Source organism: Miniopterus natalensis, chromosome 18, assembly GCF_054644295.1.
Source record: "Miniopterus natalensis isolate mMinNat1 chromosome 18, mMinNat1.hap1, whole genome shotgun sequence".
NCBI classification, from domain to species: domain Eukaryota; kingdom Metazoa; phylum Chordata; class Mammalia; order Chiroptera; family Miniopteridae; genus Miniopterus; species Miniopterus natalensis.
The window spans coordinates 35,386,375-35,403,411 of NC_142098.1; the positions used below are offsets into that span (position 1 = coordinate 35,386,375).

At 55.0% G+C, this 17,037-nt stretch overlaps 1 protein-coding gene across 1 annotated transcript in view; it reads right to left on the reverse strand.

Annotated features, from left to right (window-relative positions):
- Positions 1-17,037, reverse strand: part of MEGF8 (multiple EGF like domains 8) — a 39,537-nt gene that overhangs the window by 18,298 nt on the left and 4,202 nt on the right. Inside the window, exons 2-23 of the mRNA XM_016209251.2 lie at positions 15,679-15,842; positions 15,233-15,439; positions 14,226-14,406; positions 14,058-14,146; positions 13,083-13,498; positions 12,537-12,682; positions 12,291-12,413; positions 9,586-9,740; positions 9,152-9,271; positions 8,648-8,792; positions 8,409-8,572; positions 5,918-6,118; positions 5,336-5,536; positions 4,702-4,938; positions 3,780-3,898; positions 3,562-3,693; positions 3,345-3,458; positions 2,640-2,888; positions 1,936-2,135; positions 1,388-1,598; positions 1,045-1,294; positions 382-514 (exon numbers count right to left, since the gene is read on the reverse strand). Coding sequence (XP_016064737.2) covers positions 382-514; positions 1,045-1,294; positions 1,388-1,598; positions 1,936-2,135; positions 2,640-2,888; positions 3,345-3,458; positions 3,562-3,693; positions 3,780-3,898; positions 4,702-4,938; positions 5,336-5,536; positions 5,918-6,118; positions 8,409-8,572; positions 8,648-8,792; positions 9,152-9,271; positions 9,586-9,740; positions 12,291-12,413; positions 12,537-12,682; positions 13,083-13,498; positions 14,058-14,146; positions 14,226-14,406; positions 15,233-15,439; positions 15,679-15,842 — 3,957 coding nt within the window. The remainder of the gene's footprint in view (positions 1-381; positions 515-1,044; positions 1,295-1,387; positions 1,599-1,935; positions 2,136-2,639; positions 2,889-3,344; positions 3,459-3,561; positions 3,694-3,779; positions 3,899-4,701; positions 4,939-5,335; positions 5,537-5,917; positions 6,119-8,408; positions 8,573-8,647; positions 8,793-9,151; positions 9,272-9,585; positions 9,741-12,290; positions 12,414-12,536; positions 12,683-13,082; positions 13,499-14,057; positions 14,147-14,225; positions 14,407-15,232; positions 15,440-15,678; positions 15,843-17,037) is intronic.

Sequence of the window (17,037 nt, forward strand, 5' to 3'; positions counted from 1 at the left end):
GTGGGGCTGTCCTGTGCATTGTGGGATGTAGAGCAGCACCTCTGGCCTCTACCCATGAGATGCCAGGAGCACCCCCAATTGTGACAATCAGCTACATGCCCCGAGGACACAATCAGCCCTGGTAGAGAATCACAGGCTGAGCCCTTCTGTGTGCCCCGAAGACACATCCCACTTGGCCCTGCTCTCCAGAGGCAGCCCAGCAATACTCTATTTGCCTCTCAGCTGAAGAAACTGAGACCCACAGTGGCAAGCGGTTGCCTCACCCAGCAAGTCAGTGGCAGAGTCGGGCTGAGCCTTAAGCCCACTTTGGTCAACAAGATGCAGGGGAGCAAGGGATACACACAGCCCAGGACAGAGACCCCACCTCCCTGATCTCCATACCAGACAGGGCCTGCACAGTGAGGGGCCTGTCCCGCCGCTGGCCGCAGAAGGCAGCAATGAGGCTACGGTCCGACTGCACAACACCGGTGTCCAGGAAGCGTGGGAAGCCATCAAAAGCCAGCACATAGCTCAGCTGGAGGGGTGCAGAGCCGAGGATTAAGGATGAGGGTGAGAAAGAGGGATGCTTGGGGTCTAGAAGGAGGCGGAGTTGAACAGGGGAAGATGATCTGAGACAGGGAAATGGGCTGTTCGAACATACGGGGCTGTCAAACTGGAATGGAGGCTACCACTGCCCCTCCCACGTTGGCAGAAGACATGGCTAATCAATCAGACACTCTCACCTGGAGCCTCCTTCTCAACACACAGCTCCTGGTGGCCACTCCCAGTTGGTCAGAGTTGGCACACGCAGTATAAATATTTACCACGCCTGGACTGAGGAGAGGGGGTTTGAGGATCTGGGGATTGGAGACTTGGAAACCAGGAACTAGGAGGTGACCTGGTAAATGGAAAGGTCTTCGGGCTTAGAAATGAAGGCTGGGGTTGAAGAAATAGAATTTGGGGTTTGAAGAATAAAAAAATGGGACCATGGGGGTCAGGGTCTGTGTAAGGAGGCAGACTGGGCAGGGGGACATGGGTCTGAACCCTAGTGCCCTCAAAGCTCACCGTGCAGGGGGTGCTGCTGTCAGGGGAGAAGGTGAGGGTGAGTGGAGGACAGAGGGTCCCAGGAGCACAGGGCTGCAGCACCTCCGTGGCCGAAACAACCCACACACAATACGAAAGGCCTGGCCCGGCTCTTGCTGCCCCACCACCTGGAGGCAGCAGCCCACCAACCCGGCGTGAGCCTAGTGCCACTGAGGACACGTTGGTGAGGAGGGCACGGCCCCCACACTCCCGGAAGCAGGAGCCACCGGCCCTGGAGAGATGGAGGAGAGCCAGTGTCAGAACAGGCCTGCCCTTTCCCACGTGTCCCTAACCCCCTACCCCACCTGTCTGGCCCCTGGCTCACCGGGGATCCCCGTAGTAGCCAGGGGAGCAGAGCTGGCAGTGAGCACCCTCAGTTTGGTCCTGGCAGAAGCAGAGCCCGCTGAGGTTGTCGCAGTGGCCTCGGCGTGGGTCCCCGTGCCCATTGCACTGGCAGGGCCGGCAGCCGCCCGAGCCCGTGGCGTTGCCAAAGCTGCCAGGCCGGCACCGTTCGCAGTGCTCCCCCCAGGTCCAGTCTGTGGAGGCCCCAGCAGGCAGGACGCAGAGTCAGGGGCAAGGTCAGGAAGTGGCCTGCCCAACTGGCCCGGCTGATCCCTGACCTCACTGGGCTGCTTCAAAGGAGAGTAATCAGGGCCCAGACTTAGGGGAATAGCAAGTCCCAAGAGTGGGGACTCAGGCCCTGCCAGAGATGAGTGCCACTGAAGCCTGTCTGGGATCAGGAGCAGGCAGTGGGCAGGGGGACCTAGAGCTGGGTGAGGGGACACTGAAGCCCATGCAGAGAAAAGGAAACTGGGACCCGAAGGAGGCTCTCTTGAGGCCAGTCCAGGGACATCTGGGAGGAGGGCAGCTCACCCTGGCACTCATCACAGAAGCCAGGTCCCCGTTTGTGGCAGTGGCTATGGAAGTTGCAGCCACAGTCTCGGGAGCAGCGGGGGGCAGGGGGTCCTGGGGCTGGCGTGGGCAGGGGCAGGTCAGATGTCCAGCCCAGGTCACACACGCAGGTGAAGTCAGGGGGTCCGCTGCATACACCATGCCCGCAGTCCTCCAGGCACCTGAGGGGCCATGGCAGGGGTGGGGGGAGGGCTGGGCAGGCCCTGAGTCCCCAAAGCATCCCCTGCCATCCCACTCCACCCCATCACCTCCATTAAACACCATTACAAGCTACTGCCCGCTCCAGCTGTCCTAGACTACATGGGTGGCCTGTCTCCAAGGTAACCCCATCACATGTGGTGACTCCTGTCTCTATAGTAACCACACATCACCACTAGTGGTCTGTTCTCTATAAAAACCCTTTTTCAACTTGGTCCTCCTCCATCTCCATGGCAACTCTGAAGACTATGGCCCACAGTCCACGGGTGACCTGTCTCCACAGTAATTAGTGTTACGCTGGGGACCCTGTCACTCTAATGAGGACCTAGTCTGCAAGGTAAGAACCTGAGGCTCACTGGGATGCTGGTTCCACAGGGGGGATTCCAGCACCATGGTCACTTCCTCCCTCCATGCCACGTGCCACAGCCCTGGGGTGACATCTCCATGGAAACCCATGCCCCACTCACGTGCGGTTGCAGTACGTGATGCCATCTCCCTGGTAGCCCCGCTGGCAGTGACACTCGTAGCTGAGAGGCGTGTTCAGGCAGGTTGCCCTCAGATGACACCGTGCCAGGCCCAGGCGACACTCATCTACGTCTGGACAGCGGGCATATGCCCAGCGCGCAGGGAGGGCCACAGGCAGCCCCAGGCCCTCCCCCACCCACAGGGAGCAGTTACCCCCACCCATGGGCCCTGAGAAATCCCCCTGGAGGCACCTGGCAGGTGGGAGATTGAAGAAGGTGGTGGAGTGGGGGGGTGATAGAAAACAAGAGACGGAAACAGTTACAGGGGGACAGGAGGCCATTCAGAGAGAGAAACAGAAGGAGAAATGAAGTGACAGAGGGAAAGCAAGGATAGTCAGACAAAAAAGATTTTAAAAGACAGAAGAGAGACAGAGACAGGGACACAGTGAAAGGGAAAGAAGAGAAACAGAAACAAAGTCAAGAAGAAAGAAACAGAAAAAAGGGTGAGAGAAAACAAGTCACAGAAGCAGGGAAAGAGTGGAGCGGGAGATAAAAAAGAAACTGAGAAAAGGGGCAAGGGGGAGAAAACAGAGATGATAGTGAGGGAAAGGCAGAGAGGCAGAGAAACAGAACAACCGTTAGAATTAGGGCCGTGGAGAGCTACCCGCCCATCCTGCCCATCCACCTGCCCCACCATCCAGGCCTCACCGTCCCAGCGTGGGGTTGTCCTCATTGCCGCACCAGCCACACTCATGGCTCTGCAGACACTCATGGCAGGTCAGGAAGCGGTCACAGCTCCGGCACCGTGGCTCTGAGTGCACGCTGCAGGGTGACAGGTGTGGGGGGTGTCAGAGCCCAGACACCTCCACCTGCCTCCACCCTGCCCTCCATGAGCCCAGCTACCCAGACACCACCCTGACCGCACCTGTCGTCCCAGCCTCGGCAGCCCCCATATGGGTACCGGGCCAGGTAGGCAGCAAACAGAAAGCAGGTATGGGTAGACTGGCACCAGGCACACTGGCTTGAGTTGGCCAGGCAGTCGTCACAGGTCAGGCGCCTAGGGGTGAGAAGTGGGGACAGGGTCACACCATGGATGACCTATATACACACCCACACCCGCTCCCTGGGCCCAGCAGGGCTCACTGGCTACAGAGTGGGGGACACTCCTCTGGGCTCTTCAGGGCACCCCGACCCCGGCCCCGCCGGCTGCACACTGCGTCCCCTTTGCGGTTGGTGCTCTGATGCCACTCACAGAAAGGGTCCTGGGGGGTTGGGAGGTTGGAGAAGTAAGAGCCCAGCTTAGCCATCTCACTTGGGCTCCCAGTGCCCCACCTCCCTCATCTGCCCCACCCCTAAGACCAGCCCTCCAAGACCCTCCCTCTCCAAACTTTCCCCCTCCAGCCAACAACATCCATGGCTTCTGCCTGCCCAGCACCCTCCTCCGTTTGGGCACAAGCACCCCTTTGTGTGGTCAAGGTGGGACTGATTCAATCCTTGGGATCCAGAGGTAGGCAAGGGGCCACACCCACCCCTGGCTCACTGACTGATCCTAGAGCTGACACAAGATCCAGCCAGAGCCAGTAAAATGCACTTCTGGGACCTCTGTTGACCCAGGAGTGAGAGTGGGGTAGGGACAGAAAGGTGCTCTTTCCACTTGGCTGAGTGGAGGATGCAAGTGTGGAGCCCTGTGGCCCCCTTGCCACTCTCAAGGAATGACCCTCCAGGGAAAACACGGTCTGAACCCCTGGCGGTCGCAGGCCTGAAGACCTTCTCTTGGACTCTGCAGCCTGAGCCAATAAATGCCCCTGGTGAAGAGGTACGGAGTTGGGTTTGCTGGCCCCTCGAGTTCTGACTGCCAGGGACCCACCCTACAGCCCCTCTCCTCTGCCTCCCACCTGGCTCTCGCCAGCAGGTCAAAAACAATGGCCCCAGCTATCTCCCCCTACCACCACCTGGGAGCCCCTTGGCTGCCCATATCAGGCCTGGGGGGGGCCTGTCCCCTTCCCCAGTCCCCTACTTTGGCCACCTCCAACTTGAAACTGCCCCTCAGTGGCCTGGCAGGCACCTGGGTGCAGGCGTGACAGTCTCGATGCTCCTCACAGAGCGGGCAGAGGGCAGGCACCAGCACCAGCAAGGACCCGCCGGCTCCACTGTCCCCACAGTGGGCCCCACTCTGGCGAAGGTGGCAGGTGGCGCTGGTCAGGCACCAGCCGCAGCCCTGGTCCGCCAGGCACCCCAGGCAGGAGGAGTAGGAGCTGCAGGCCATCGAGCGGTAGGGCTCCAGGAAGAAGAAGGAGATCTCCTGGGGAGGGGCAGAGGTCAGGGGCCTATGCTCCAACTTGAGTCAAGAGTTGAGGTTTGGGGCAGGGGTCAGAGTTTGGAGCTAAAGACCGAAGTGTTGAGAGAAAAGGTTGAGAACTCAGGTGCATACAAAGTCAGGATTTAGGTCATTGGCAGACAAAAGGGGAGCAGGGTTTGAAACCTTCTAGAGATTAGAGGTCGAAGTATGGAGGGCAGAAGTCAGGGCAGGAGGAGGTAGAGATGTGGGCAGGGGTCAGAATATCAGGTCAGGTCAGGGTCTGGGGGGTCAGAGAGAGGGGTCTGGAGGGTATAAGGTGAGTCCAGAGTTCAGAAGCCCAGGTTTGTGGCCTGGGGTTCAGAAATCCCAGGGGAACTGAGGCCTAGGCCTGGGTACTCACACTGCCACCTGGCACGCCAGTCCGGTCCCACAGCAGGGTGAGCTCGCTGTGCCCAGGGCCAGCTGAACCATTGAGCTGGCCCCGGATCTCTACGGCGTACTTGTGGCCCCGGCCAGGCAGGGGGAAGAGACGAGCAGACCCTGGGCGCTGTAGCCGCCTGGTTTCTTTCTCCTGCTGAGCCACCCAGCGCCCCACCTCTTCCTGGAGCAGGGGTGAGGACAGACAGGGGCCTCAGAACTTTCCACAGCCCTGACCCCCGAAACCTCCAAGAGCTTCAAATCTACCTAGTAGCCACCTCCTCCTAGAAAGACGGGTGCCTCAGGGTTCCTTAGACCCGAGAACCTCCAAGTTCCCCCAAATCCACCAGTGACCCTCCTCAGGGGAGTGTGACTTGGTAAGACAGAGACCTTCCCCATCTTCTTCAAAATTCCCCAAATTGTGTTCACAATTTAACACCCCAGGGCCCCCCTCCACTAAGGATACATCTGCTGCCTCTGATTTCTCCCCAGTCCTCCCTGTACCACACATCTCTATGCCTGTATTGACCATAAACAGCCCTCTGAGTGTCCCAGGAACCCTCACCATGTTCTCTGGGTCAGGGCCACGGGCCATCAGGGCCAGGACGTGCAGGCGCTGGGCCCGGGCCCACACAGCCACATCCTCAGCCCCTGGCCCACTGGGCCCTCCGGGAAGCAGTGGGTGGATGAAGCCACGGTAGACTAGGGATACATCCGTCTCTGGGCTGGGTGTCAGGGTGATGGTTGTACTTCGGACAATCAAGACCTGTGCCAGCCAGGGAGGGGGTATGCATGAGTGCCTCTCTGCATGGCCCACAATCCCCACACTCCTCAGGCTACATCAGAGCCAGAAAAAATCAGGCAACTCAACCTCCTTCCCTATTTTATGGAATGAGAGACTAAGGCCAGGGGCAGGGGAGGCACCCCGCCCCCCCAGGGTAACTCTGGGAGAGGAGTAGGACACCAACTCAGAAAAGGAACAGGGTCCCAGCCCTGCTCATCCCCACCTCTCATGAAACTTCAGGATCCTCTTCTCCAACACCCCACCTTTCCACCTAAGCCCTCAGGAGTCCAGATTGGAAAAATGAAATAAAATCCCTTAACTTCCGGGTTAGTAACCACACCCATATGCTCAGAGGGTGTCGCACCCCAACTCCATGGGGACAGAAGCTCCTGTGCTCAGAACCTCTGGACCTTACCCTATGTATCATATCATCAACCAGTACATAAGTTTTTTTAAAAACAAGAGATCCCAGCCCAGCCAGAGTGGCTCAGTAGGTTGAGCATTGTCTTGTGCAACAAAAGGACGTGGGTTCAATTCCTGATCAGGGCACATACCTGGGTTGTGGGTTCAGTCCCCAGTTGGGGCATGTAAGGAAGGCAACCAATGCTTTTCTCCCTCTCTCTCTCTCTCTTTCAGCATGTCCTCAGGTGAGGATTTTTTAAAAATAATAATAATAAAATAAAATAAAATAAAAATAGATTCCAGACACAACATTCAAAGTGACGGACATATGACATGATTTCTTCCGAGTATTTGTTTTTGTCATTGCAAATGAATGGAATAAGCCAAGTGTTCATTATGGGAAACTATTTAAATAAACAACAGTACTACGGGGTTAGAAAATAAATGAAATATTATGCAGCTGTAAAAAGAATGAGAATGTTTCCTAAGTTCTCTAATGGGAAGATTGCCAGGATGTGTTAAGAAAAGGAAGCGGCTTGCCCGGCAGGGCGGGGCTCAGCGGTTGAGCATCGGCCTAGGAACCAGGCGATCAGGGTCCGATTCCCGGTCAGGGCACATGCCCGGGCTGTGGGCTGCAGCCAATCAATGACTCTCTCATCATTGATGTTTCTATCTCTCTCTCCCTCTCCTTTCTTCTCCCTGAAGTCAATAAAGATATATTTTAAAAAAAGAAGAAAGTAAAGAAAAGGAAGCGGTAGTATAGTGAGGACAGTATACTGCTTTATGTGTAACAAAGAAAAATGATTAAAAGTCACATTTACTTATATTGGAATAAGTAGACCATGGAAAGATATAAAGAAAAACCCAAACAGATCTGGGGAGAGTTAGGGTGGTCTTGAGTTGGGGGGGGTAAGGGAGCCAGCTTCGCACACTAAAGAGGTGGAGAGTGGGGTAGATGGGAGAGACTTTTCACTCAACAACTTTTTACATCGCTGTGAATTTTTAATGAAGGGACTATATTACCTGTTTTAAAAATCAATAGGAGCTTAAAGAAAGAAAACACCAGTTTGATAAGTTAAACAAAGAATTACCATATGACCTAGCAATTCTGCCCCTAGATACACACCCAAGAGTTAAAAATAGGTGTTTAAAAAAAACTTGTGCATGAATGTTCAGAGCAGCACTATTCACAATTGCAAAAATGTGATTTAGGAGCTTTGGAGTAGAAGGGGTCAAAAAATTGGAGAAGGGAATCGAAAGCCAATTAGAATGAAGAAAGATCAAGAGGACAGAGCCTGGGGATCTGGGTACAGATAAGTTCCAAAGGATTGGGGAGAGTGTCAAAGTTCAGGGGTCAGCAATCAGGAGTCAGGGAAGATTATTCAGCCATAAAAAGGAATGAAGTTCTGACGCATGCAACAACATGCATGAGCCTTGAAAACATTACGCTCGGTGAGGAGGCCAGTCACAAAAGGTCATATATTATATGATCCCCTTTATATGACATATCTACAGCTGGCAAATCCAGAGACAGAAAACAGGTGAGTGGTTGCCAGGGGCCGGGGGAAGGGGAATGGAGAGTGATTACTCAGTGAATCAGGGTTCCTTTGGGGTACTGGAAATATTCTGGACCTAGATAGTGGTGACAGTTGCAAATGTTGTGAATGTGCTAAATGACACGAATGATAAATTTCATTATGTGTATTTTACCACATAAAAAAAATGTTTTTAACTCAGTAAGAAAAATCAGACCCTTGAATATAAAGACTTACGGGATAAATACATGAGTGATAAAGACCCATTTGGAAAATGAAAACACTAAGACCAGCCCTTCAACACCCCATGCTGGGCCCCATCCCTAGCTCCCCACCTTGTCAGGCTGGGAGGCGTTGGGTGGCTGCTGGAAGGTGAGAAGGTGCAGGCCAGGCAGGAAGCTCTGGGTGACACAGGCCTCCAGGGATGTGACAAAGACAGGTGTGGGCCCCCACCAGCCCACCGTGCCTGAGATCTGCTCTCCTCGGCAGCGGGCCTGCTCTATGAGGACAGAAGGGGAAGAGGTCAGTGTTGGGTATAACACTGCCCCCTCCCACACTGCCACTAGTCACTCACCAGGCCGGGGGAGGCAGCTCTCATTGTGTACACACCAGCCCAGAGCGCCAGGCCCCCGGGGAGGAGCTGCAGGGCTGCTGAAGGCCAGGCAGGCCTGGCAGTCACCCAGGAGGCGGCCCAGGCCCAGGCAGCTGGCAGCCGGACACTGCAGGGAAGGAAGGGGACAGGGGTCATTGTTCACCGGGCCTTAAGGAATCTGCAAAGGGCTGTGGATTTAGGAGCTTTGGAGTAAAAAGGGTCAAAAAATTGGAGAAGGGAATCGAAAGCCAATTAGAATGAAGAAAGATCAAGAGGACAGAGCCTGGGGATCTGGGTACAGATAAGTTCCAAAGGATTGGGGAGAGTGTCAAAGTTCAGGGGTCAGCAATCAGGAGTCAGAGTTGCTGCTCTTAGGTGTGAAAACAAGTCTGGGCAGGGTGGGGAGTCCTTCCCCACTTGGTTTCAGCGGAGGGAAACACAGGGCTGGTCTCTGTGCTAAGGGGCAGTGCCTGGACAGTCACTCACAGCTCCTGAGGGGGTCCCAGGAGGCAGTGCAGCTTGGCAGGCCCTCTGACACCAACTGCATTCGGGGTCTCGAGAGCAGACACTGTGGTCGGTGTACATGGAACAATAGTCCAAGTGGTACTGCAGAGAGATGGGAGTGGAGGAAGGGGCTCCTCAGACAAGGGCCTGTTCCTACATTCCCACTCATTTTGATCATCCCAGGGAACCCCAACTGCTCAGCACCTTGAGGATCCCTGTCCAATCCTCTTCCAGTGCCGGGGACCACTGCCCCTCTGCCCCAAGGACCTCCATTCCTCCTCCCCTGACCTGGGAACCAATATCCCTCCTCTCATGGACCTAGGGGCTCCCACTACTTATCCCAAAGGACCCCCAAGTTCCTCCCTCATCTGCTACCTACTCCCCAGCCACCCTCTCCCTATCACTCCAATACTCACATCCGGGGCAGGTGCCTGGAACACAAAGGGGGGCACCTTGTAGGCCATCAAATCCCCACGGGGCCGGCCACTGTACCCACCAGCCACCAACAAGACACTGCCACCAAGCACAGCTGCCACATGTGAGTACCGACCACTGGGAGGTGCTGCTCGGCCTAAAAGAATACAGATCCCAAGGACATGGGATCCCCAAGCCCCCCTCCCACCTCGGTGGTTCCCCTGCCCAGAGGACTATACCTGCCTCTCCTAAGCCTCAGCCTAGACTCCTAGTTCCTGCTTCAACCCACCTGCCCACAGAAACCCTCCCAGCTTGCCTGGCCCTGTACCAGCTCCAGTCCTTTCTCTCCTCAGAGCTCCCACACTCCTACCCAAGCCACCTTTCCGACAGAGTATGATCTCTGGGGCTGGAAAAACTTGGGATCAAATCATGGATCAACTACTGACTAGCTGTGTAGCCATGAGCAAGAGGCTCGACTTCTCTCAGTCTGTGTTCCCTCCTCTATAAATGAAATCATCATCCTGCCCTCAGAGAGCTGCCTGGCTCTCACCTGTTTTTGTCTGCCTGGCACTAGCCTCCCTTCTGGTGACAGTCTCTGATTTTCCCCTGGAAAACCATCTTCTCCCTCTCCCAGTCTACAAGGTTCAAGTTGAGCCACCCCTGCTTCTGGAAGACGTGGGGCTTTCAATGTTAGTGACTAGTTCAGGATGGAACTCAATTCCTACAATTCTTGGGGGGAAAACATTCTCTTCCCTTTAGGCATTTTTCAAAAAATATATGTGTTTGCCCAGCCAGGCGTGGCTCAGCAGTTGAGCATCAACCTAGGATCCAGGAGATCACGGTTTGATTCCCGGTCAGGGCACCTGCCCAAGTTGTGGGCTTGATCCCCAGTCGAGGGCGTGCAGAAGATAGCAGATCAATGACAACTTTCTCAACATTGATGTTTCTATCTCTCTCTCTCCCTCTCCCTTCCTTTCTCTCTAAAATTAATATAACACACGCACATATATATGTTGTTTTTTTTTAAAATAGATCTTTATTGATTCCAGAGAGAAGGGAGAGGGAGAGAGAAATATCCATAAAAGAGAAACATCTATTGGCTGCCTCCTGCACACCCCCTACTGCAGATCCAGCCTGCAACCCAGGCATGTGCCAATTGGGAATAGAATAGCGACCTCTTAATGCATGGGACAACACTCAACCAACTGAGCCACACTGGTCAGGGCCCCTCTGGGCATTTTAAAGGGGCAAAATATTATCTGAGAGCTGCTGGTGACCATCTACAAAAGGGAAGCCTGCTGGAGACTGACGTAAACCCAGCAGAGAACTGGAGAGAGAAATGGCTGATGCCATCTCATGAGCACCTGGACCCAGCCCAATCTGAAGCCAGAGTTTTCACTCAAATTAGCCAAGAAATTCTCCCTTTTGCTTAAGCTGGTTGGGTTAGATTTCTGTCACTTACAACCAAGAACCGACAGGTAAATAGTCAGTGATTGGTGAACCCCCACCCTCTTACTGAACCTGGATGCTCTGTAAGCACATGGGACTTGGTCCAGGGAATCACAAACTACAGAGGAAGAGACCTCCAGAAACCTCACACTCTTGCCTGCCCAGTAAAGGGGCCTAAAAGAAGTACAGGGATAGGCGGAGAAGTCCTGGATCAGAGGCCCAGGCTTTATTCCTCATGGCCATACAAGGTTCCTTGGGGAACTTTCCTCTTAAGTGTCCACCCCTTCCTTATGTTTGTCCTCTGTCCTCGCTCTTCAGTTCAGTGGGGTAGGGAGAATAGACAGGCCTCTGGGAAGTCCACAGTCCCCTGAAATTATATGCCCACTTTGTGCATACAAACACTTCCCTGAGGAAGGGGCCTGTGGCTTTCTTCTGGTTCTTTTTTTAATTTTTATTGATTTCAGAGAGAGAAGAAGGGAGAGGGAGAGAACAATAGAAATAGAAACATCAATGATGAGAGAGAGTCATTGATCAGCTGCCTCCTGCACACCCCCTGCTGAGGATCGTGCCCGCAACCTGGGCATGAGCCCTGACCAGAAATCAAACCATGATCTCCTGGATCATAGGTCGATGCTCAACCACTGAGCAACACTAGCCAGGACTTACTTCTGATTCTGAAAAGAATCTCTGCTCTAATGAGTTCAAGAGGTTCTGCATGCGCCCTTCCGGGTGAGCCCTCTGGCCTTGCAGCAGGACCCTCACTGCTATTAGACACCGTGTTGTGCCCTTCACTAGGCTGTCTTCATTCTTCAAGCATGATCTCAATTTATTCTCACAACAGCCCAGTGGCTTAAGTGTTATTATAATCCCCGTTTTATAGATAGGGAAGTTGGGGGACAGAAATTAAATGATGGTTTTTGTATAGATAGTTCTTTGGGGCTAGCCATCCTGGTTTTGCCACTTCCCCACTGTGTGACCTTGAAAAAGTCATCCTTTCATGGGCATTTCCCTGGGGCAGCTGGAAATTGGCAAACCTGAACTGGAACCTAGATCTGATGCTGCTGTAACTACATTCCATCTCCATGGCAACAATGCCCTAGTCCTGTCTGCAGCACAGGCTTGTCCCTTGAGCCAGCTCCAGTACGATGTCTGGCTCACCCCAACAAGGATAGAGGTGGCTCCTGCCCAAAGCCCAGATTCACTATGGGGGGAAGTGTGACCCTTAGAAGCCCCTCAGGGAAACAGATGGGCCACTCACCCTCAGGGGTTCCTGGTGGGGCGAGCTCGGCCCCCGACACCCACTGATGGCAGCCCAGGTGGTAGAAAAAGATGCCATCTTCATAGCACTTTTCCTCCTGGTAATGGGTGTGCACATTGCCCCCTGGGAAAAGAGGAAAGGGGCATAGCTGGCAAGCCTGGGGGAGGTGGGGACACCCATGCAACAAGCCTTAGCTCAGGGTTGGTATGGACCCCTGACAGGCAGGCAAGTAGGGGGCCTCCTCACCATAGACCACCATGTAGTTGCCCAGGACACTAGCCGTGTGGAAGGCTCGCTCCCGTGGGCCCTGAAGCCCATCCCGGCCTTTCAGGGTTGTCCACACGCGCCGATCCACATGGAAGAGCTCAGTGGAATTCACACGCACAGAGAACCTATGGGGGAAGGCAGAGGAAGGGCTCAGGGCAGGAAGGGCCTCTGTCCCTCCTCTGGGCTGTTGAAGCTGTGTAATCACTCAGGGTTGAAACTGGTGGCAACTGGGTTTATGTCCCCTCAGAAACAAAAGCGCCTATGGACAGGACCCAGGTTGGACTTATATCTGGGTTCCCTGCATAATCTAGCCAGGAGCTGGTGGAATGGACAGACAGTGGGAGTGTGTGAGGAAGCAAGTGCCCAAGAGATTGAGTGGGTGAGTGAATGAATGAATAAATGAAGGAAGGAGTGACTGAAAGCCTACAAGAGTCCATCAGTAGGCAAAGTCCACTAAAGATGAAAGGTCCAGGTGTTGGGCCAGGACTGGCCTGCAGAGCTGAGGTTGTGGGGCAGGTCACTCACCGGGCAGTGGAGGGCCGGTGTCCACCGTGAACCAGCAGGGCTCGAGATGGGGCATGGAACACCATGGAGTGGCCGGTGGCAGCAGGGGGACGCCCACCTGCGGGAATCACCTGCTCCCAATAGCCCCCACTGGTGTTGTCAAGGCGGAAACGGAAGAGGCCAGAGGAGAAGAGGTCGTGCTGGGTGCGGCCACCAGACACATAGAGCCAGATGTCATCCACTAAGGCGGCTGCGTGACCTGCCAAGCCTGGCGGCCCCGAGGAGCTAGAAGCAGGTGGTGCCAGTTGCTCCCAGTGGCCCCCGCCCAGCGGGCTAAAGGCCCACACGTCGCTAGTGAGGGAGCCATCGGCCAGCTCACCGCCCATCAACACCAGGGAGCCGGCCCAGGCCACAGCCACATGGGAGTGACGGGCAGCCTGTGAGGAAGAGACCAGGAGACAGAGATGGAGAGGAAAACAGATGGTGACACACAGAATGACAGAGAGCCAGACATAGGCACAGAGATGCAGAGACAGAAAGACAGAGACAAGGACACAAAGACGGACAGAAGGTGAGACAAAGAGATATGCAAAGACAAAAGAAAAGAGACAGACCCATAAAGATAGACATGTCAATACGGGCAGAGGGGAGACAGAGAAACACAGTAGGGAAGGTGGAGTCAGGGAGACAGAAATAGAAGAAGCGACAGAGAAATAGAGATACAACCCAGAGAGAAGGAGACACAAGGACCAAGAGTCAGAGACAAAAACAGAGAGATGGGCTGGGAGAGACAAGACAAAGAAAGGTAAGATGCAGAGAGGGGTAAGAAGGAAAACAGAAATCCGAGATAGAAAGCAGAGACACAGGAGTGGGTGTTCCCCTATCAAGCTGCAGGCTAGGGGTGACTATGGGGTGAAGTGGTGACTCTGGGGAGCCCTTGCTGGGACTGACAGAGTGGGCTGATGCCTCCAGGCAGGGCAGAGGTGGGGTCCATACCGGGGCAGGACTCAGGTCCCAGCGCTCCCAGGTATTGGCAGAGAAGTTATACAGCACGAGGTCCCCCAGGGCACTGTTGAGGTCCTGGCCTATGAAAGGTGGATGGTCTCAAGCCCTGGCACAGGATGCCAGGCCTCCAGACCCGAGACGCACACCCCATCTGCTTACCTCCAAAAACGGCCAACAGCCCTGGTGGGGACAGGAAGGCACCAGCCGCCCCAACACGGGCAGAGAAGGCAGGGTCCCCGGCACTCACGTTGTGCCACCAGCCAGCCCCCTGGTTCTCCCACAGGTGCAGGTCACAGGCACGTCCCAGGAAGCCAGGCTCACAGCGGCACGGTCCCAGGGGCTAGGAGGAGGGGACACAAAAGCAGGGGATAGAGAGAGAGAAAGAAATAGGGAGAAAGGGGGAAGAGAGCGAGAGCCAGAGTCAGAGTGAGACACATGGAGCAGAAAGGGAGGAGAGAGATGAACACGAAAGGAGAGAGTGGGAAAAAATAAAAAGAGACAGAAAAGCAAAGGGGAAGAGACAGAGACAAGAAGGAGACAGATCAAAAGAGGAAGAAAGGGACGCAGAGACACAGCCAGAGGAGGCAGAGAGGTGGAGAAAAGCAGACAGACCAAGAGAAAAAGAGAGAGATCAAGAGAGAAAAATGAGGACAGACAGAAAGAAAACAGATTGACAGAGACAGATGGTGAGGTCAATGTCAGCCTGGGCTGGAGAAGCTCAGAGGTGGAGAGGTCAAGGTGGGGAGGACTCGAGGCGTGATCCAGTCCCAAAGATGGATATGCACGCCTTAGGGCCAGTCAGCAGCTGAAAGCCAAAGTAAAGGCTGGGGGCCCAATGCCAGACTGAGTGGTGGGTGGGTGGATGGAGCCAGGCCTGGCAAGAGGAAGCAGGGTGGGTTCACAGGTGAGAGGTGGGTTGCAGATGAGAACAGAAGTGGGCCTGGACAGAGGAAGGGCCCCAGGTGAAGGTGGGGTGGGGTTGGGGTAATAGGTAGGGTGAAACCCGGAATGAGAGGGCAGTACTGTGGATGAGAGCAGGGTTGTCATGGCAGAGGGTGGAGTGGCACGGGGAGTCAGTCAAGGGCAGAGTCAGATCCAGGAGATGGGAGCAGCAGGTGTGGTCACAGGTCAGGGCCCCAGGGGGACACAGTTGGGGACAGGCTCACCGAGGCACAGGTGCCGTGGCTGCCACAGTAGGCTGAACACTCCTGCAGACCACAGTCAGGGCCCCCCCAACCCGGCTCGCAGGCACACACCCCAGGGGGCCGGCACTGTCCGTGGCTGTGGCAGCCCCCAGGGCACAGAGAGAAGCGGAAGGAGGCATTGAAGCCCAGCAGGTTGTAGTTGGCATCGCTAAAGAGGTGCAGCAGCATCTGTAGGCACAGGTGGGCAGGGTCAGGGACCCAGCTGGGAGGTGATTCACTCCTGCCTGCCCCAACCCCACCCTGGAGGTCCCTGCCTCCTTTCTTTGTCTCTCTCCACCTTTCCCTGTCCCTGTGTCCTTCTGTCTGATGCCATGTCCCTCTGCTGTCTCTCTGTCCCTCCCTGTGTGCATCTACCCCACACTGCACTGAAATCCTCCAGCCACAGCCCACAGCCCAGCCCCACCAACCTTCCCTGAGGAAGCCTCAATGGGTGGGGGCCGGGTGCTCCCACTCAGGCTGGCAAGCAGGGGCCCTCGAGGGGAGTCACCATCATACACGAACAGGTAGTCATACGTGCACTCCGTGTCAAGGAAAAGGAAATCCAGCAGGATCCGGTGCTGGGGGCTCGGTGCTGGGTGGTAAAAACAGAGGGGCCAGGCTCAGATGTGGACTTTCTCCCCACACCTCTATGCAGACTACCCGCAAACAGCAAACCCCGCTCTGCTTAATGAGGCCCAAAGATGAGTCCAATCTGGGCCCTGCCTTGGAGAGGCTCCTGGTCTCATAGCCGAGGGACATAAGAGCTCAGACAAGGAATTGCAGTATCAGCCCTGGAAAGGATTCCTGAGATCAGGCTGAACACTCCCCACTGTTCACACAGGAAATGGACCTGCTGGGAAAGGGAGCCCATCTAAGTGATCAGACAGAGCTGGTCCCATTTACTCTTGAGCTTCAGACACACCCAGGCCTGGGCGTTGGGGCCCAAGCCCAAGCAGAGAGGCATCCTCCCAGATAGAAAAGGGCCTCTGTGAGGGTCTCTTGTTCCAGGCCAAATAGAGCTCCAAAGGAAAAGGCCGATTTCTTTCCCCCGAACAAAGGCCGAACTTTAGAGCCCACAGCTCCTCTGCCCCACCCAGGGTCTCATCTCTCTGTTTGTTGTGGTATCTAAGCACATAGGCTCTGGAGCCAGACGGCCTAGGCTCAAATCTTGGCTCTACCACTTACTAGCTACTAGCTGCGTGACCTTGAACAAGACACCTAACCTCTCTTGATCGGTTTCTTCAACTGTAAAGTGAGGATATAATGGGACTGTGGTGGATTCACACTTCCTGGCCACTCCGCCCATTGAGAGGTGAAGGCTGATGCCCTGCCTGCCCCCTTGTATCTGGGAAAAGCCTCAGAGACTAGCTTGGCCAACACAAAGCAGCAGAAGTGGCTTCTGGGACTTCCGAGGCTAGATCAGAGGAAGCTTTGCAGCTTTTACCTGAGCTGTGTAAAATGCTCCTTCTCAGAACACAGCTGTCATGCTAAAAAAAGCCAAAGCCACATGAAGGGGCCACATGTAGGCATTCCAGCTGACAGCCCCAGCTGAGCTTCCAGCTGACAGCCAGAATCAACTGCCAGCCCTGGGTGGGAGCCTTCTTGGATATCCGGCCCAGGTGAGTGAGTGTTCAGATGACTGCAGCCCCAGCTGACACATGACTGTGCCTGCGTGAGAGGCAATAATGCACATAAAGTGCTTAATAGGGCCTAGTGCTTTCTAAGTGCCACAACTTCTAGCACTGTCACTATTCTTACTCTCTGCCAGGTCCTGGTTCCAGAAGGCC